The 21,101-nt window shown below is 44.1% G+C and overlaps 1 protein-coding gene across 1 annotated transcript in view; it reads left to right on the forward strand.

Moving 5' to 3' along the window:
• Positions 1-816: 816 nt before the first annotated feature.
• Positions 817-21,101, forward strand: part of LOC126293250 (uncharacterized) — a 66,226-nt gene continuing 45,941 nt past the window's right edge. The window contains exons 1-3 of the mRNA XM_049986367.1: positions 817-864; positions 14,037-14,174; positions 14,638-15,106. Coding sequence (XP_049842324.1) covers positions 817-864; positions 14,037-14,174; positions 14,638-15,106 — 655 coding nt within the window. The remainder of the gene's footprint in view (positions 865-14,036; positions 14,175-14,637; positions 15,107-21,101) is intronic.

The following is a 21,101-nucleotide window of genomic DNA, read 5'->3' on the forward strand; positions in this document are numbered from 1 at the left end:
GGTTTCTTACGTATTAAAAAATACGAAGTGAAATTTCGGAAGAAACATTGTGTGCAGTCGGTAACCTACATTTGTTAATAGCTCAAAGCTCGAACTACCTCCTGTTAGACACAGAGTTCAGCGTTCTTCGGAATGAAAAGTGGTCTTGTAGGTCTATAATGAATCCAAAGGCCCGTATTTCTTTCGCCAACTCATATAGAAGGGAATCGAGAGATCGTTTTAGCTAATAGAGTTAATAGTACACTGTCATTACCATTACATTTCAGCATTACATCTATGACACGAACAATAATACCAATAATAACGACAACATCAATTATTATCATCGTTATTCGGTTTACTCATTGTGATTGGCGTAACATCAATTCCCGGACTTCGTCTTCAACGTTTTTTAATGTAATGAAGCACATTTATTGCCTATAAATAACCTCGCTATCTTAACGCCATTAAAATAGTATGCATCAAATACACAATATAATGCACATAATTATACAAAGCTTCAATGGATTGATTGGCGACATTACAAGTTTATAATATAATTAATAATTACTTTTATAGTGTAGAAGGGGATGGCAGCTAACCAGCCATAGTGTTTGTTTTCTTGTTCAGAAATATGTTTTGTTCATTATTTATTTTTGTCTTGAACATTTAATACAGTGGTGTAGGATGTGCCAAATACATTTAAGATATATTTACACAGTTATCCAAGATGTATGAAGTTGGTTTATATCAGGCAACAGTGGAGCAGAAAGTTATGGCCTTTCAAACTGGACCATCCTAGCATTCACTTTATAGACTCAGGGGAAACCAGTCAGGATGGCCATACCAGGGTTAAACTTCAGTCCTCAAGAGTACCATGACATGGTACCGCCTCACTTGTTATTTGCTTTACAAACAAACAATAAATAATGCAATAACATATCTAGAATCTACGGTTAGCTCAATCCATATGCAAGAACTATAAACAGTAACCCACTTGAATGTGAAAACTTGTACAGGTTCTTAAAGCTTATTTAATAATTAGCGCCTGTTATTTCATAGCAGTTAATTGACTTTGGCAATATGTAGTACAATGTGTAAATCAATAGAATAGTATGCCACAAGTACTGAAATTCAAAAACCTTTTAATCACCATAAAACTTTGTGATATATTGTTCAGAAAACTCTGTAATTGCATACACTATAGTCATTTTCCTTTTTAAAAAATTATTAGTGTGATATTTTCCTCACACATTTAGAAAAAATAAAATATTTTCTGTATTGGAAGGACATTTCATTTTTATTATTTGTATCTCACACATTGTTGATCCTGTGACAAAATCTATTTGGGCAGTTAAGTTAGCCTAACATTGGTATTAAAAGAAGGAATTTGGTATGTTTATCAAAGACATAAAATTTCCCCCAAAATTCTAAATGTCCTTCCGTAACAAATTGATGACATAATTTCAGTATAAAATATAATGAACAGTTAATATAAAATTTTCTTTTCCATAACTTCCAAATATAAGAGTATTATGATGTCTTCAGTAGCATAAATCCACATGAAACACGACTAGTTAATAAATGTTTATTTTGTAAAACTTGTTACGGAAGGACATTTGTTATAAATGTCTATAGCCTGATTACTTCAAAAGCCTGAGTGAAGAATGTAGGCTGTAATTCCATGTGCTATATAAGCAAGTGTATCAAATATTTACATGCTGAGGGATCTTGTTAATATTGTTAGTATTTATCTGACAACTTCCAAATATTTTTATAATTATTAACAGTGAAGAAATATCGTAGCCTACCCTGCAGAGGATAGGTGACTACCCTGCAGAGGATAGGTGACATTGTTATGTGCAACACTTTTAAAAACATGTAAAAAGAATTTATCACTTTTTTGACATTGTAATTTTTAATTTATACTCTAAACAAACATGGCATATGTCCATGCAGCCAGATGGTGTGTCATTTGTCGTGCCTGTGTAGAACACAGCATAGTGGTTGCAGCTTAGCTTGTAGATCACACGACTGTTAACACATGCAGACCTGCCATTGGTGGAACAAATGATGTTTGTGACCAGTCTGGAGTAGGTGCGGTTGGAGGAGACTCGGGGCAGGTCTATTAGAGGGATACGAGGCGAAGGGTTGGGAGCAGGTGTCGTGTAGACGAGGATACTGTTTAGGCCGGGTGGGTGGCGGAATACCACTGTGGGAGTGGTGGGAAGGAGAGCGGGTAGAATATTCCTCATTTTGGGGCTCGACAAGATTTAGTCGAAACCCTGGTGGGGAGTGTGATTCAGTTGCTCCAGTCCTGGTGTTTAGTTATGGGGCGAATGCTCTTTTGTGGCCAGAGAGTGGGTAAGTGGGTTGTAGTAGGTCGCCGGAGAGACGAGGCACGGGAGATCTGTTTCTGTAAAAGGTTGGGAGGGTAATTAGAGTCTGTGAAGGCCTCAGTGAGACATGTGATACATTTTGTGTGAGACTGCTCGTAGGTCAGGAGGTCAGTTGAACATCGGGAAAGGTAGCGTTCAGTTGCAGCAAACCCACTGGCATTAGGGATCTTAGTGTAGAGGGAAGTGACATTGAAAGTGATGAGCAGGATGCTGCGTGGTAAAGAAACAGGAATTGTGGAGAGTCTGTGGTGGAAATGATCATTGTGTTTTATGTAGGTGCATAGGTTGTTGGTAAAAGGTTGAAGGTGTCACGGGAGCAGAGGTTCTTTTTGGTGAGCACAGAAACGAAACTGGCCACAATGGGTTTTGGGTTTATGGACTTTGGGAGGTGTGTAGAAGGTAGGAGAGTGGGTTCAGAGAGAGGTGGGGGGAGAGTGAGAGAAAGAGAGAGCGAGAGAGGGGGGGGGGGGTCTTTGGGGAGAGATTCTGGAATAGGCCTAAGGATTTGAGGACTGACTTAAGACTCTGTTGGATTTTTGGAATGGGGTCACTATGGCAGGGTTTGTTGGTGGACGAATCTGACAACTGGTGTAGTCCTTGCGGTTCAAAACCGCAGTGGTGTAGCCTTTGGCAGCAGGTGGGGCTATAAGGATGAGATCAGATTTTGGGTGGAGGATTGCGGTTGTGTCTGCAGATGTAAGGTTAGCTTCCACGTCGAGAGACTCGGGGGAATGACGGTGAGGCGAGGTTCGAGGTTAAGAAATTGTGATGTTAATAGGGGTGATTTGAGAGTAGTGGGGGATGTAGGAGTGAACTGAGTCGGGGGCAGTGTTCGGCACTGGCTTAGAGTCGAGTTTGGTCAGTAGTGTGGTTGCTGTAGGTACCTGGAGGAGGAGGGAAGTTCGGCACGACTGAATTTGGGACCGGGGCAAAACGTAATGCCCTTGGAAAGGTCCGATACTTCTGTGGGAGTAAAGCTTTAGGAAGAAAGTTTCACAACTTTGAGGTCTTTTTAGTAGTTAACTGTGTCATTTTTGACCAAGAGCCTAGTAATCTGCCAGGTTTTTTGCAATCAGGAAGGAGGCATTTGGTTATGGGACTAACCGTTATATGTGGAGTAAGAAAACTCGATGTGTTACTCTTCTAGACATGCACCTTGAATTATTAAGTGTTTACTCTAATGATTAAAAGAGGGAGTGACTGGCAAATAATCTTAAGATTTACATGTTTTGTGATACTGGAGCCCCGTGGGTAGGAGTGTGGAATACCTCCCTTGTCATGTGCAAAGGTAACCACTCACTATATAATAGATGGGACTTTGAGCAGCAGGCTGACAAGGGTGAAGTCAATTTGTTCAGATTCTAGTTTTTGCTAATAAAATGTTTTTGTAATTATCTCGAGCGTGTGCTCAGAATTGAAGTCCCTTGCCGTTATTTTAATGAAGAAAGTGCATTAGATTGTGCTTTTCGTGTAGCCGTTGTTACGAATAATAATTGAATTGTATATCTTGCAGTGGCAGCGACATGTGGTGTCGAGAGAAAGAGGCCATTCGTGTCCTGCATCAGACTGAATGGAGTCCCCATTCTTCCGCCACTAGTAAGTATCGCTTTCCTTAATAATTTGTTAATTCTTTATTATGGTGTTTCAGTTTTGATGCTGTATTACAGGGTTGCCACAATTTCTGGATATCGGGGAATTTCAAACATGTCAGGAGGGGGGGGGGGGGGTAGAAAAATCTCATTTTTGTCGCAGTAGATGAAACGGTTTGTTTACTGGGATGCCGTGCACCGTCGCTGGCTGGGTGCAGCTGAGTACGTGCGCTGCTTCCCCGCTCCCTCATTCTTACTGCTTCTCCCCTTCTACCACTCCCCTCAGCTTGCAGTTAGTGCTGCCACCAAGTCTTGCCGCTAGCCTAGCAGCTGCCGATTAGCGGCAGGAAGGCGTGAGTGGTGGTTTGTTCAGATTCGGATCCGATTCTCAGAGACTGTTGACGCCATGGCCGGAGACGGCGGTTGTGTGTCCGTGAGTTGTCTCTGAGTGATTGTGTGAAAGTATAAGTGCTCTCATTTTCTGACAAAGCCTATGGCTGAAAATTTAGTTGTGAGAGTGTGATTGTCTTTCCTATGTGCCTGTCTGTGGCTCAGCAATCATCTTCACAGGGATTTGCCACCGATTCTCAGGGTATTCAAGCAAGATATCTGCTGTGCGGATCAATCACCATGATCTCATTTCATAAACACGGTGTATGTGACATGTAAATAACTTTCCACATGAGTGATAGGCTAAAACCGCAGGCCATTTTTGTGGGTGTGTCCAGTGGATCAGGCCTGCAGAACTGAAGCCCACAGCTTGTCACTAATGTGCAGATCCTGCCTGCTGTCTCTAGTCACACCGATCGGCCCGCAGGCTGGGTCTGTTTGTGTGACTTAATGTAGCGGATTTTTATGGTTTTTCTACGGACCTAGGACTGCAGTGCTCTTCGGCAGGCTGTTGGAGATATGTTAACAAACATTTTGTAGCATGCATAGTGGCGCACAAGATGTGATTTGCAGAGTGCATTAGACTCTGCGGAATATACATGTTCCGTGTTTGTTGATGGGACAACGTAATATAATTTTGTTGTCATAATATAATTTGGTAGTCAAATGTATTAACATGTGTTGTGTGAATAAAGCATAAGTTTATTTTGTCCCTTAAATAGTAGTTACCTGTCATTTAGCTGCGTTAATCTGCATAAACTACATCAGGTTATGGGCCCAGGTACTGGATTAAAGTGAAATAATAAGCTTTAAGGTGACATGTATTTGCGCAAATGGTCCGCGGAAGTTTGGTTAAACTTGGATTGTGTACGCTATACGAAGAAGAAAATAACTGTAAAATGAATACAACTCAGATACCGCAAATAGAGCAGCTTGTTGGGCACGAAAATTACACGACCTAGAAATTTGCCGTTGAGGCGTATTTGCGCTTGGGTGGCTAATGGGACGTTGTAAATGGTAAATTGGCACCTATGGAATCAAGTTTTGCAACTAAGGATTGGAAGGCGAAATCAAAACTAATCCTTTTGATTGATCCAGTGAATTATGTTACGGGACAAACTGAAAAATGCATTTGAAGGTGGTGGTTTAACCAGAAAAGTGGGATTACTTCGTGAGCTGATAAGCACAAGATTAATTAAGTGTAAAAGCGTGGATGAATATGTGAATAAAATAATTTCAATCTCTAATCGTCTGAGGAATATTGGTTTTGAAATTGCGGATGAATGGATTGGAACTATATTGTTAGCTGGACTACCAGAGAAATATTTGCCAATGATTATGGGTTTGGAATGTTCCGGAACATCAATTACAGCGGATAGTGTTAAAGTATGATGTTCAGTCAAGGATTGAGACTGGAATTTCCACAGTTGACAGATCTAAGTTAAGGTGTGAACCTGCAGGAAAAGTGGATCTTAATTTGCTTGTGAATGGGGAAAAGGAAACTGTTACTGCTCATGATGTACATTGTGTAAATAATATTGCAACTAATTTGTTGTTGGTAAGTGAAATAGTAAAGAAGGGTAATAAAGTTATCTTCGATGTAGAGGAAGCCAAAGCGATAGACTCTTGTGGTGAGAGGTATTTGCAAAGTGAATACAGTTCAAAATACTGCTTAAACAGAAAATCACACTGTTTATACTGTAAAAGGTTTCTTGTGGCACAGGAGACTTGGACATTTGAATAGGAAAAGTGTTGTGATAGTGCCATGACATTTAACAGTGCCGCCACGGCAGTACGTACAAACGGCGATAGAGGCGCTCCGCAAATCGGCTGAGCGCGGGAGCGCCACCTAGCTACGAACGGCGCCGGCCGCATGTCTCGGCATGGCAGTCGAATACGAGAGACTGAGTTGTAATCATGTGATCAGCTATTGTTTCTGAGAGAGAGTGTGAATATCCTCGCAATTATTGTGATTAAAGGTTATAACACTTTTTGGCGACGAGGATGGGATATTTTCACTGCGTTGTGGATTGGCGTGTTCGTGACGGGGCAGACATGGAACAGCTTATGCAAGCGCTCATTGAACAACAAACACAGCTGACGGCTACTATTCAGGCTCAACAAACACAACTGACGGCAGCGCTTCAGGCATTGTCGACGTCGCTTACTCATCGTCTGTCTTCCTCTTCTCGGCCTCCATTCCCTCCTTACGACGAGGCCGCTGAAGACTGGGAGGATTATGAGAAGCGTTTGCGGCAACATTTCTTGGCTTTCGGCGTTGTCGACGCTCCTATGTGTAAGTTGTTATTTCTATCTTCGATTTCCCCTCGAGTCTATCAGCTGCTATCTCAGTTAGCCCCTCTACGGGAACCTGCCTCCCTGTTCTTCCAAGAAATGTGTGACTTATTGTCTGCCTATTATCGAAAAAACACCCATGACGTTGCCGCCCGCGTGGCGTTCTACCGGTGTCGTAAACAGCCCCATCAATCTTACCGGGCTTGGGCGGCTGAACTACACGGTCTGAGTAGGAAATGTCAGTTTGTCACGGACACACATCACGAGTCTTATGCTGACTCAGTCGTTATGGATGCTATTCTACGGCTTGCTCCTGATAAAGAAGTTTGGCAACGTGCCCTCCAACTGCCAAACCCCTCGTTGTCGGAAGTTCTAAGCATCGCTCAATCCTTTGAAGTGTCTCACGATGCTGGCGCGCAAATCGACTCGTGGTGTGATGTAGGCGCTGTACAGTCAACTCTCGCCACGGGCAATTTGCCTGTTTCACAGGAGAACGACGATGTGGCGGCGGTTCACTCGCGTCAACAACGTCACGTTGGGCTGCAATGCTCGCAGCGAAACCAGCAACCACAGAAGCCGGTTCGTTCCGCGCTTCCTTCTTGCCCCCATTGTTTCGTACAGCACGACAGGACAGTGTGTCCAAAACATTGGGCCACGTGTAATTCATGTAGGAAAAAAGGCCACATTGCTTCTGTGTGTCAGTCCCATAAAGTTCCTGTCGACGAGGACGAGGCGTCAGACATGGATGTTCACTGTGTGCTTTCTCAAACAAATAAGTTGTTTGTTAGTGTTCGTGTTCTGAATAAAGACATCCACATGCAAGTGGACACTGGCTCTGCATTAACTCTCATTAATTCTCGCACGTATTTGGCGTTGGGCTCCCCTCCTTTGTCTCCAGTTACGCAAAATCTGAGGACTTATAACAAACAGAAAATTCCTATCATGGGCCAGTTTGATGCTTCCACTGCCTACAAGTCTGTTGTTCGGCCCCTCACGTTTTATGTGGTGGATCATGCGGGCACTGAAAACCTGTTCGGTTATGATGCTTTCCAGTTGTTCGGGTTCTCCATTGATGATGATGTGCACCTCATATCGGAGAATATTCCGTATCAACAGCTGGATGGATTGTGTTCTGAATTTTCGTCCATGTTCTCTGCTGGTCTGGGTTGTGCCAAGGATTTTGAAGCCCACATTACTTTTAAACCTATGGCTAGCCCTAAGTTTTTCCGGGCACGCCCTATTCCGGTGGCGTTGCGTGCACCTGTCAAGGCTGAGCTAGACAGGTTAACAGCTTCAGGGATTCTCCTTCCAGTTACCTCCAGCGAATGGGCATCGCCAATCGTGGTGGTTTCTAAACCAAACGGGAGTCTGCGATTGTGTGGTGACTTTAAAGCCACCGTCAACGCTCAGAGCCTCATTGACACTTATCCTCTTCCCCGTCCTGAGGAGTTGTTTACCAAGCTCGCTGGGGGTCAGTTCTTTTCCAAACTTGACTTATCGGAGGCGTACCATTAGTTGCCGTTGGACGCTACTTCCAAGGAATTTCTCGTTATCAACACTCCTTGTGGGTTCTATCAGTACCAGCGATTACTTTGGCGTCGCTAGCGCACCGGCAATTTTTCAGCGGTTTTTGGAACAGCTCATGGCTTCCGTTCCCGGCTTCATAAACTATCTGGGTGACATTGTTGTCACGGGAGCCTCCACTGAGGAGCACCTTCGTAATTTACGTTCACTGTTTCGGGTTTTGCATTCGGCTGGGTTGAGGTGCAATCTGGACAAGTCACAGTTCTTCCAACCCTCCATTGAGTATCTTGGTTTCCACTTGTCCCGTGAGGGTATACGCCCTCTCCGTCAGCACGTTGCGGCCATTAACGCTCTACCCCGGCCGTCTACGGTCAAAGAACTTCAGGCGTTTCTAGGCAAGATTGCTTATTATCACAAATTCATTCCATCCGCAGCGGCGGTAGCTTATCCTCTGCATCAGCTGTTACGCAAAAGCGTCCCCTTCTGTTGGTCCGACGGATGTGAGCAGGCTTTTGTCCGCCTGAAGGCTCATTAGCAGTCGGCGCCTTGTCTTGCCACATTCCGTCCGGGTCAGCACTTGGTTCTGGCGACTGACGCGTCACAGTATGGCCTAGGGGCTGTTCTTGCCCATCGGTATGAGGATGGGTCGGAACGACCCATCGCCTATGCTTCCAAGACCCTCAACGAGGTGCAACGGCGTTACTCTCAAATCGAACAGGAGGAGCTCGCTATCATTTATGCTCTAAAAAAGTTCAGCGTTTTTTTGTATGGTTCTAAGTTTCACCTCATCACCGACCACAAACCGCTGGTCTCTCTGTTCAGCCCATCGCCGTCACTTCTGGATAAGGCAGCTCACCACCTGCAACGTTGGGCCTTATACTTGTCTCGTTTTCATTATGAGATTCACTATCGCCACACGGCCCAGCATGCCAACGCTGATGCATTGTCGCGATTGCCGATGGGCCCCGACCCTGTTTTCGATGGTGATGAACTCCTCTGTTTCCACATTGATGAGGAAGAACGTCGTGCGGTCGAGGGCTTTCCACTTACAGGTTCGCAGGTCGCGTCGGCTACTGCGTGGGATCCGGTCCTGCGTCGGGTGATCGGTTTTGTTAAACGAGGTTGGCCGGACAGGACCAAGGGCCGGGCATCGGATCCCCTTCGCAACTGCCATGCCTTGTGCCTTCGTCTGTCTGTTCGTGATGGTGTTGTTCTTCTGGCCACGGATGGCGCATCTCCACGGGTCTCTTCGCAAAGATGTTCTCAAACTGTTGCACAAAGGCCATTGGGGTATTTCTCGGACTAAGTCCCTGGCCCGCAGGCACGTTTATTGGCCCGTTATTGATTCGGGCATCGCCTATATGGTTGCTGCGTGTGGCCAGTGTGCTCAACAACTGGCGGCACCTCGTACAATGCCCTCTCCGTGGTCTGATCCACTCAGCCATGGGAACGGGTGCACGCCGATTTTGCTGGCCCCTTCCTCGGTACTTATTGGCTACTGTTGATTGACGCCTTCTAGAAGTTTCCATTTGTTGTTAGATGTCCGTCACCCACCACTGCGGCGACGACGCTGGCTTTGTCCAAAATCTTTGCGCTAGAAGGTCTTCCATCCACGATCGTCGAGGACAATGGCCCTCAGTTCTCTTCGCAGGCCTTCCGTGATTTTTGTACTGGACAAGGGATTCATCATGTTACCGCACCTCCCTTCCATCCGCAATCGAATGGGGAGATCGAGCGCCTTGTCCGCACTTTCAAATGCCAGATGAAAAAATTCCTTAGTGATTTTTCCACAGATGACGCCCTGCTGTAATTTCTGAGTTCTTATTGCTTCACGCCTCTGGGTGATCGCAGCCCTGCTGAACTCTTGCATGGCCGCCAACCGCGCACTCTACTGCACCTGCTTCACCCTGTCAGGCCTTGTACTGAGTCCCCTAGTGCGGGAAAATACTCGGTGGGCGCCGACGTGTGGGCACGAGGGTATGGATCTCGCCCTAAATGGATTCCAGGGGTGGTCAAGGCTCTTCGCGGTCGCCGGCTTTGTGAAATCCGTACGGGCGACGGCACGGTTGTTCGCCATTACGACCAGATGCTCCCACGAGTGGTGGCCACGCCGGTGCCACCGCCCCATCCTTCGCCTCCACCAGCCCGAGACGCCAGTCCTGTCGCTGCTGCCGATCTACCGTCCGTGTTGATGCAGCCACCGTCGCTTCCAAGTATGCCGGAACCGGCCCCAGTCGCGACGCCGCCTTCTCCGGGACCCATCTCCCTGGAGCACACTCCCAGGTCCATGACACCTATGGATGCTGCTCCGGAGTTTTCACCCATCATCTCATCCAGGAGGCACGTTCCACGCACGAGCTTCCTTCCTGGACATTTTTGCCCATACTCTCGTGTCTCTGCGCGGGATCTCCTCGGGGCCTCACAAGAGGCCATGGATGTCTCCGCACTGTCCATGTCTCCAAGGAAGTGAGTGTTTTTTTTTTTTTTTTTTTTTTTTTTTTTTTTTTTTTTTTTTTTTCAAGGGGGGAAAAGTGTTGTGATAGTGCCACGACATTTAACAGTGCCGCCATGACAGTACGCACAAATGGCGATAGAGGCGCTCCGCAAATCGGCTGAGCACGGGAGCGCCACCTAGCTACGAACGGTGCCGGCCGCATGTCACAGCACGGTAGTCGAATACGAGAGACTGAGTTGTAATCATGTGATCAACTATTGTTTCTAAGAGAGAGTGTGAATATCCACGCAATTATTGTGATTAAAGGTTATAACAAAAAGTATGCCTTTACTGAAGAATATAGCAACTGGAATGGAAAATTATGGAATGAATAATGTTCAATGTGATGTATGTTTGCAAGGGAAGCAGGCTAGATTGCCATTTAAATAGTCAGAGCAGATCTACCAAAGTCTTGCAACTCATACATTCAGATCTCTGTGGACCTATGGAGAATGAATCCTTAGGAGGTAGCTTCTATTTCCTGACATTCATAGTTGATTTTTCTAGATACATGCTTGTTTATTTTATAAGTAGTGAGGACCAAGTAAATGGTGTATTTTTTATTTATTGCGAAATGGTCGAAAGACAGACTGGGAAGAAAATTAAAATTATTAGATTAGACAATGGATCAGAATATGTCAACAGACGGTTTAAGAAACAGTTGGATGGAATGCGCATTAGGCATCAGACTACAATTAGCTACAGTCCTCCTCAGAGTGGAGTTGTAGAACGAGCCAACAGAACCACTGTAGAAAAGGCAGGAAGTATGTTAAGCGATGCTGAGCTACGTAAGTGTTTTTGGGCAGAGACTGTGTCAACAGCAGTGTATTTAATTAACAGATCACCTGCCAAAGCTGAGAGACACAAGACACCTTATGAAGTATTGACTGGGAAGAAACCAGATTTAAAGCACTTAAATCTTTGGATGTGAAGCCATGGTTCAGATTCCAAAACCATTAAGAGGAAAGTGGGGCGCAAAATCTCAAAAATATATTTTTGTTGGCTACTGTGAGGATTCAAAAGGCCGCAGATTTTATAATCCTGTGAATAAGAAGATAATAAGTAGTTGATGAAGCTTTAGCAAGTTCAAATGCTCAAGATTGGAAAAAAGGCTATTGAAAAGGAGCTGCAATCTTTTGTGGATAATGATACATATGAATGGGTTGACATGCCTGAAAATAAAAAGTCACTAAGAACAAGATGGGTGTTTAGTATTAAAAAACCTGAGAGTGCAATACCAAAATTCAAAGCCAGACTGGTAGTTAAAGGATATTCCCAGAAAGAAGGAATAGATTACAATGAAACTTACTCACCAGTGGTGAAGTATTCATCATTAAAATACCTTTTACCTCTGTCAGTAAAGGAAGACTTATTAATTCATCAAATGGATGTGAAAACAGTTTACCTGAATGGAAGACTGAAAGAGGAAATATATGTGATTCTACCTGATGAAGTTAAGTGACCTTATTAAGGGGAAGGGAGCATTCAGTGTTTGAAGAAAGGCATATATGGATTAAAGCAAAGTGGCCATTGCTGGAATAAATGTTTGCATAAAAGGCAGATCCCAGTGTATATTATGAAAGGAGCAATGAAGAAATTGTAATCATGGCCATATGGGATGATGATTTTTTATTTTAACCAATAGTGAAAGCCAGATGGACTTTTTTCAAGAATAGTTATGGACGGAATTTAATATGCATGATTTAGGGGAAATTAATCAATACTTAGGCATGAAGATTCTAAGAAGTGCCAACAGAGAACCATATGTGACTGGAACAGAAAAGGGAGGTAATGACAGTGGCACGTAAAGTGCCCTCCGCCACACACCGTTGGGTGGCTTGTGGAGTATAAATGTAGATGGAGATGCAATCGACTACTGGGCGGATATCGCAGATGGTAGTGCTAATTTTACTGGATACAATTTCCTTGCGGGTAACTGCGTCAATTGCTCAACGCCTGGATGTGATAGAATTTCCTTTCTTTAATGTACACTGTGAACAGCAGCAGTTTACCTTAGACGTAGCAGCCATTACTCCAGCATCTGTGGAGGACTCTTCGTCCAGGAGAGAGTGCTCGGCCACCGATCTCCCTGTTGGGAAATTTTCATTGCTGTCACAAACCTGGTTGGATGCACTCTGGTAACAGATTTTCTTCAGAAGGTATCAGTGTGGTTTCGCAGTCCTCACTTGCAATGAAACTGCTTTACTGTATCTTCACGTGGGCAGTGGGTTCAGTTGTCCCACTTCAAACACTCTAGCTGCAGGTGCTGGTAATATTGGTTATGCTGATAGCATTTCTATGCAAATGAAGTGCCATTTATGATGCTGGATGATGCAGGAGGTAGTGTGTGATGTCGAGGTGTCTGTTTCTAAGGAAACGGTAGGTTTGAGTGCTCGTACAAATGTACCACTGCTGCCTCTCATAGTTATTGTTTAGTTGTCCATTAAATACAACCGTAAGTATGAGCAGTGTAGGGGGAATGAGCAACTCTGGGATGAACACCACAAATGTTTCCAAGTGTGTTTCTACAGTAATGATGATGTACAAAGATAGCTGTATGTCTCTGCACTTAATTTATTCTTGAATAATTTACTTTTGATTATAAATATACACGATTTTCAGTTTATAGGCCATTGGCAGCCATACATTATTTACATTGATATTTATGACAAATATGGTTTTGGACAGTTTATCAGCTGAGAAATTAACGTATTGTGTCACACCTTTGACACTCTCGGGTTGTGGTGCCGACGTTTTGTAGCCGGGGTGGTCAAAAACAGTCTTGTAAGAGTGTTGTACGGTACGTTGTGCTCGGACATAATTAAGAAAAAAATTTGTATGTTGCACCATTTCCAAGTTAATTAGCTTTGTGTGTGCAAATTCGAATGGGCCTCCAGGTACAATAGTGTCAGTTGTTCTTGTGGCACAGGTGATAGTGCATGCGACTTCCCAGACTTTGGCTCGAGCTTGATCCTTACCACGGTCACGTGCCCAATTTTTGTATCTCTCTCTTGTTCGGTTTTAGGAAACCAAACGGAGAACACATTTGTCAACTCCTCTCTGGGGGGTCGCTCTAATTTGAGCACAAAGTGGTCCAATTGGCTAATTTCGATGCCGATTAACTGGGTAACATCACTATATAGTGAATATTTTCGTAACCATTATTTCTCAGCACAACGCAGCGTGCACCACTCTTACTAGCTATTCAGGCTGTTTTTGACCACCCTCTATAGTTTCCCTTTTTATAGGTATCACCTCCTTTGTATCATTTCTAGTCAAATCTAATTTTTTAATACCTTTCAGTGTGTCATAGTTGCTCTTCCATAATACTTATTTACTTTAATTGTTGTTGGTTGTTATTTTCAGCTGGACAAAAGCACCAAAGCAATGGCAATGGAAGCAAAGAACAGGGCATTGCAGTTGGAAATGCAGCTGGGGTGGACTGATGGCTACCAAGAACAAAAGTGTGCCAAGAAGTTGGCAGAGAAAAGGAGAGAATATGCGGTTAGCTTGTCAGATCAGAACGGTACGTGCGGCAGAGGTCCCAGAGATGCGAGTGAGGCTTTCCCGCAGTGTACTTGTGGTGGAAAAGGACGACATCACATCTCGAGGAAATGTACCTCCGCACCATGTCTGACAGACGGATCACCGAATGCCGTGCCGTGGAAGTCACAGGCAGGCAGCTCTTCTGCCAGAAGGTCGACGATCCTTCCTTTCTTTCTGTCTACGGGCTCGACAAAAGTTTTGAGAAAGTGCAGTTCTGCAGAATACCTGCCAGTGAAACGGCAGAGCGAAAATAAGTCGGATTCGGAGTGCGCCCACTGTAGGTGCGCCAGAGAACCTGATCGTGCTGTCATATCTAGCAGCCGGTCATTTTCCTTGGAGCAGCAGAGAGCCATAAATTCCAAAGTCAGTTTGCCAGCTAAGGTTCGTGACAGAAACGGGCCACAGATCACATACATGAAAGGCGGGGGGTGTCGCGTCTGCCGAGTCCGAGCTCTCTCTCGTGTCGGCGTCGCCCCAGAAGAACGACCCGAGTGACAATTCTGCTTCTGACTCCACGTGGGCGGTGAGCTTCTACAAAAAGCTGTTCCCCCTGGAGAACGAGGACAGGAACTTCGACTCTGACTCGTCAGACGAGGTCGACAAGAGGCAGCTGCTGGGGACGGGGGGCTCGGGAGGCGGCACGCACAGCACGTCGTCGGACTACGTCACGGCACGGGAGAGCAGCGTGGTGCTGCTGGACATCCCGCCCGCCCCTGGTGCCGACGATAACCGGAGCGGCGGCTACCGGCTCGTTCGCCAGGGCTCGTACGTCCTGGATAAGCCCAGTGAGGCACTGTTGGACCACCTGCAGAAACAGAGGACGGGCAAAACTGGGCTTCATCAGCCTGTCAGACCTACAAAAGAATCGTCAGTCCAGACAGCAATAGATGGTAAGTCAGTTTTTGTTCTTATGTAATCTGTTTGCTGTAGTTTTTTTTGCAGGTATCAGTTGGTACTCCTTTATGTGTAGCAATTGGAGATTATATGTGATAGTTCCCAAAATATGAATTTTGATGGAAATTGTTGTGACCTCCCCTGCTCCCTTTGCTCCTGTTGTGACTCGCCGATCTTTCAAAGTGCCGCCGCGCAGTTATGCGGCGCTGTCTGCCAGCCGTGCAGCAGCAGCGCCACTTAAGTGGCAGCCAGCCAGCGGCTGCTAGACTTGGACTCAGTTATGATTTGACTGTTAAAGTGTACACACATCTTACTCTGTTTACTTGATCTGACTCTCACGTATTGTCGTCCCTGAAATATATTTGTTCAATTTGAAGTTATAACAGCTCCATTTCTTTCGCTCATCTTTACTCTTCTTTCTTCCTTCTTCGTACTGTGGCTATATCTCAGGGTTTTCAATGCAGAAATGTAGTAAGAAGGGGCACGTATGTTGTGGTTGACGATATTGTAGTACTGTGAGGGAGTATCACTCATGCCTCTGGTTTGAGAAGTCTGACGACTGAAGTACAAAGATTTCTTAAAAGAAAAACAGGTATGTGCTCTCTTTTCTTTTAAAACTATAAATAGTAGTGTAGCCAGTACTATCTATCGTTCTACTAAACTGAATGAGTGTGACACCATTGATGATGTTTCAATCTCGAAAAAAATTTATTATACCAGTTAACTGAAATAAAAAAAAACTCATCCAATCCAGAAGTCACTCACAGTTAAAGTAATGAGTTTCTGATGTGTATATAGTGGTTGTTAATACTTAAAAGATCGTTTCAGTAATTCTATCACTGTCCGCTTATGAGTTGCTAAGCAACGTATCAACAAGCTGACTATACAATGATTAATATTTGTCATATCCCGACAGTAAATCGCTTCTCCCCTGCGTTAGTAATCAAGACGATTACTATGCTGCTCATACAAGTCTTTGATAGTTATCATCAAATTAATGTCTGTAAATTGCGGTTAATGTTACAGAAACACAGGCTACGATAATGCCCGATATCCAGCCGCGTATCTTAAACTGTGCGCTGATATTTGAGTATTCGCGCACGATTTGTTTGCACCAAAGTCAGGCCATGGTTCCATAGAATAATTTTTAAATAAACTGCTGGTTGTAAATTAACAATTATATGCCCTTCATGTAAGCTGCAGCATATCCGCACTCGACATCTACTTGATCGCGCACTCGAGCAACACTGAACTTTTTTGTTCTTACAAAGAGAGAACACATCATGGGTAATGCATCAAGGTGATTTACTGTGTCAAAACATATTTATATCTATCTCATTAAAATTCACCAACTATTAAATGTTGTACATAATTAAATTCTTTACTCTGTAAATAATCAATAAAATTTAGAAATGAATGGCATGTATAAAAAAATTTCAAGTTCATATGACATCATGGGTCACTACTGCCCTACACTCACATGATGCAAAGTTGATCCGACTATATAGTACATACTCATGTAATGTTACAATGTTTTACCTGTATACTGAAGTACTGCCAGGGTCTCCACATACATCTTCCTCCGACCAGTGTGGTAAACGGCTGTAGGACGGGTGGTTTGTTTCGTTGTCGTCGAATGTATTTCCATTGTTTTGTTTAGACTAGTTTTTCCACTTTGCAGTGGCCAACCCGAAAGAGCAATAACTTTGTATTAAGTTTTGTTGTAGACTTGGGAAAATCACTGCAGAAACAGACAGACAGTTGGAGCAAGCTCGTGGAGGCAATGCGTTAGGTCAGACACGGAGTTGTGATGCTATATATAATTAAAACAATGGTCATATGTCGACTGCTGATGTTTGTTCCAGTTCACAGTCAACTGGAGTCTGATGATTAAATGTCCACAAAGAGAGGGATTTGATTTTGCAAGATCATAAACGGATCATCTGAGACTCTGCAACAATTTGGGAGTAAGTTACAGTACATACGAATGTATTTTATCACAAGAATTGACATGAGGAGGAGTCCAGCAAATTGCGTCAATGTGCTCAGAAGTGACATCGTGTGGAGGTCTCCAGCAAACTTTGACTGCTCCTAAACTGTCCAAACTTTAATTTCAAAAGTTGGATTTGTGACATGTGCCTGAAATTCAGCACAGTTGTTGCAATGGAAGTGTCCTGCTTCACCTCGACCGACAAAAAGTTAGAGAGAGTAACATTGAGCCTTTGTTGATCTTTTTCTCATATATTATTGGAATTGTACGTAAAGAGTTTGTCCCTCCTGATTGTATGCTCGATAAAATTTCTTTTGCCGATTCCAAGATGTTTAGAGGAGGACAGGAGGAGAAATGTGTGTAGAAGTGCTGTACAATGATTGTGTACTCAACTGTATCAATATGTGACATTATGTGCCCTACAGTATTCAGGAAATTTTTTGTTCTCCACACACCATACTCACTAGACTTAGCTTTGAATGACTTCTTCCTCTTCTTTGAGATGGAAGTCGAGTTGAAGGATCAGAGACTCGATACGGTAGAAGAGTTTCGGGCAGACTGGTTGTTGGTAATAAACGTACTAACTAAGAAAGGACTGCAGGGTGCATTTCAAAATTGACAGAAATATCGTGGTCAGTGTATCCTTTCCCAGGAGAACTTCTAAGGGTAAGGAGCAGAATAAGACCTAGATAAGATGTAATAATTAAATTGATAAGTTTTGAGAAGTTATGGATACCACCTTATCATCATCATCCATTACCCATCCCTAGCTTCACAGGTGCACTACAGGAATGCTTTAAACCTTTCCCTCCTTCTCTCTTAACCAGTCCATTCCATGTCTCCTCCTTCCAGATCCTGCCTCGTTTGAGTGCTCCACCATTTTTGGGGCCAGCCTACAGTTCTCTTATGTTAGTTCTTTTCGAACCACTTTCTTGCTGTTCCTGTTCGATTTGTCATCTTTACATACTCGATCCATTCCGATTGTGATGTTTTTAGGCCTACATTTAGTGGTTCATTTGCTTGTAATTTTTGACAGAGGCCTTCATTGCAGATTGTATTTTTTCTCACTTTTTGGTGGGGCAGATCTAAGTAACACTCCACATGCTGACATATCGTGCGTGGCAGAGGGTATGACAGTCATTTCCTCTCCTGTTTCAGTTGCAAATTGTGTGAGGCAAAAAAACTGTCTATATTCCTCTGTATGCCCTAATTTATTTTGTCTTGTCTTTGCAGTCTTTACATGTAATATGTGGGTGGCAGAAGAATCATTCTGCAGTCAGCTGCAAATACCATTTCTCCACATTTTCTTAAGAGTGTTTCACAGAAGTCCATACATAGGAAAAGAAATCCACTACTGTACATCTACACTATTGATGACAAACAGCTGGAGACAGTGTCTGCCGTAAAATATCTAGGCATAACTATCCGGAGCGACTTTAAGTGGAATGACCGCATAAAATGGATAGTGGGAAGAATCGTAAGGGAATCATCGGAAGAATCTTAAGGAAATGTAACTTGTCCACAAAAGAAGTGGCTTATAAGGTGCTCGTTTGCCTGATTCTCGAGTATTGTTCATCTGTCTGGGATCTCTGTCAGGTAGGACCGATAGAGGAGATAGAGAAGATCGAACAACGAGCGGCGCGTTTCGTTCCTGGGTCATTTAGCTGGAGAGGAAGTGTTACGGCGATGCTAAACAAACTCCACTTGCAGATGTTACAAGGGAGATTTACTATTAAAATTTCAGCACAGCACTTTTCAGGAGGAGTCAGACAACAAATTATTTCTCCCCCACATACATCTCGCATATTGACCACGAGGAGAAAATTTGAGAAATTAGAGCCAATACAGAAACCAACAATCATTCTTCCCACACACTATTTGCGAGTGGAACAGGATTGGAAGGATCGGATAGTGGTACCAAAAGTTCCCTCCGCCACACACCATTAAGTGGCTCGCGGAGTACGATGTAGAGGTATATCACCTTCCTTCTGAGGATCCCCATTTGAGTTCACGAAGCATCTCTGCAATATCCACGTGGTGATAAGCCATATTGGTAACAAATGGACGTAGCAGCACACCTGTGAATTGCTTCGATGTCTTCTTTCAGTCTGATCGGGTGGAGAACACAGAGACTAGACCAGTACTTGAGAATAGGTAGTACAAGTGTTGTGTATGTGGTCTCCTTTACAGATGAACCACACTTTTCCAGAATTTTCGTAATAGACCGATGTCAACCGTTTATCGTCCCTACTATTACCCTCGCGTGCTCATTCCGTTTCGTATTACTTTGCAATGTCACACCTATATATTTAACTGACAAGAGTGTGAAAGCAGCTCATCACTAATACTGCAACGAAACGTTACAGGAATGTTTCTTGCTCGTACACATTAACTTACATTTAGAGTGAGCTGCAGCTCATCACACCAAACATAAATTCTGTCTACGTCACCTCGTACCCTCCTACAGTCGTTCGGCAGCGACACTACCCGTATATCACAGCGCTGTCAGCAGTTAGCTGCAGATAGCTGATCATTCGTATCTTCCAAATCATTTATGTACGTAGAAAATAAAAGCAGTCCTATCCCACTTCCCCAGGACACTCCCGATAATATTTCGTATCTGGCAAACACTTACCATTCGGGACAACACGGTGGGCTCTATTAATTGTGGAGTCTTGGAGCCACGCACGCCTGGGAACCCTTTTAGACATTTGTTAGGAGGCTGCAGTGTGGCACCGTGTCTAATGCTGTCCGGAAAACTGGGAATCTGCCCATTTCCCCTCATCCCCGGTTCACAGGATACAGTGTTTTGTCACGGCGAGCTAAGTTTTGTACAAGCTAGACTCGTGAATGGGAGCTTTTCTGTCTCGAGGAAAGGCCTGCCGAATCCACTGCACAGTTCTTCCTATTCCAGTCCTGTCACAGGTTTATCCTATCCCGTCAGGGGCCGGGCTACCTGTGAAAGCGGCTGTGTCGTGTACCAGGTGTGCTGCAAATGTTTCCTATATCGGTACGACTGCCGACCACCTGTCCTCCGGGACGAATGGCCGTCGCCAAACTGCGACAGACAGCAAAATGTGGCACAGAGTGCTGCCAAGTGTAACGTGCTCCATTTCTGTGGCCGCTTCACTACCTGAGCTGTACGGATTCTTCCCTCCACTACTAGTTTTTTGAAACTGTGCAGATGCGAGCTATCCATACCGCACATTCTCCGCGCTCGTAAGTATCCCGGGCTCGGGCTCAGTAATGTACTGCCCCACACCCCCCACCCGACAGTTTTCACCCCAGAATGAGATTTTCACTCTGCAGTGGAGCGTGCGCTGATACGAAACTTCCTGCCAGATTAAAACTGTGTGCTGGACTGAGACTCGAACTCGGGACCTTTGTCTTTGGCGGGCAAGTGCTCTACCAGCTGAGCTAACCGAGCACGACTCACACTCCATCCTCGCAGGAGAGCTTCATTGAAGTTTGGAAAGCAGGTGGTTGTGGCAAACGGAGAGGCTGGAAGCTTATAGGATAGACGAGCTGAAAAGTGAAACTTTCTGGCAGATTAAAACTGTGTGCCAGATCGAGACTCAAACTCAGGACCTTTGCCTATCATGTTTACAGTTAGTAGCAATATATGTTTTTGTATGCTGCTGACACTCCGCCGTAGAGTTTCTGTTATTTAAATTTGTTGGATATTAACAAATACCGCTTTTTCAGAAATGCTTTTCTTGCTATAGCCAGTCTGCATTTTATATCCTCTATACTTTGACCATCATCGGTCACTTTGCTGCTCAAGTAAGAAAACTGATTTGATTTGACTGCATTCCATTACAGTCGGCTTGCTTTTGTCGATGTTCATCTAATAACCTCTTTTGAAGGATTATACATTCCATTTAGATGCTCTCCCGAGTCTTTTGCCATCTCTGACAAAACTGTGACATCATCGGGAAATCACAAAATTCGTGTGCCTTCTCCTTAACTTTAACTTTCTTTCCAAATTTTTCTATGTGTTC

The sequence above is a fragment of the Schistocerca gregaria genome, chromosome 10 (assembly GCF_023897955.1).
Source record: "Schistocerca gregaria isolate iqSchGreg1 chromosome 10, iqSchGreg1.2, whole genome shotgun sequence".
In the NCBI taxonomy this organism is placed as follows: Eukaryota; Metazoa; Arthropoda; class Insecta; order Orthoptera; family Acrididae; genus Schistocerca; species Schistocerca gregaria.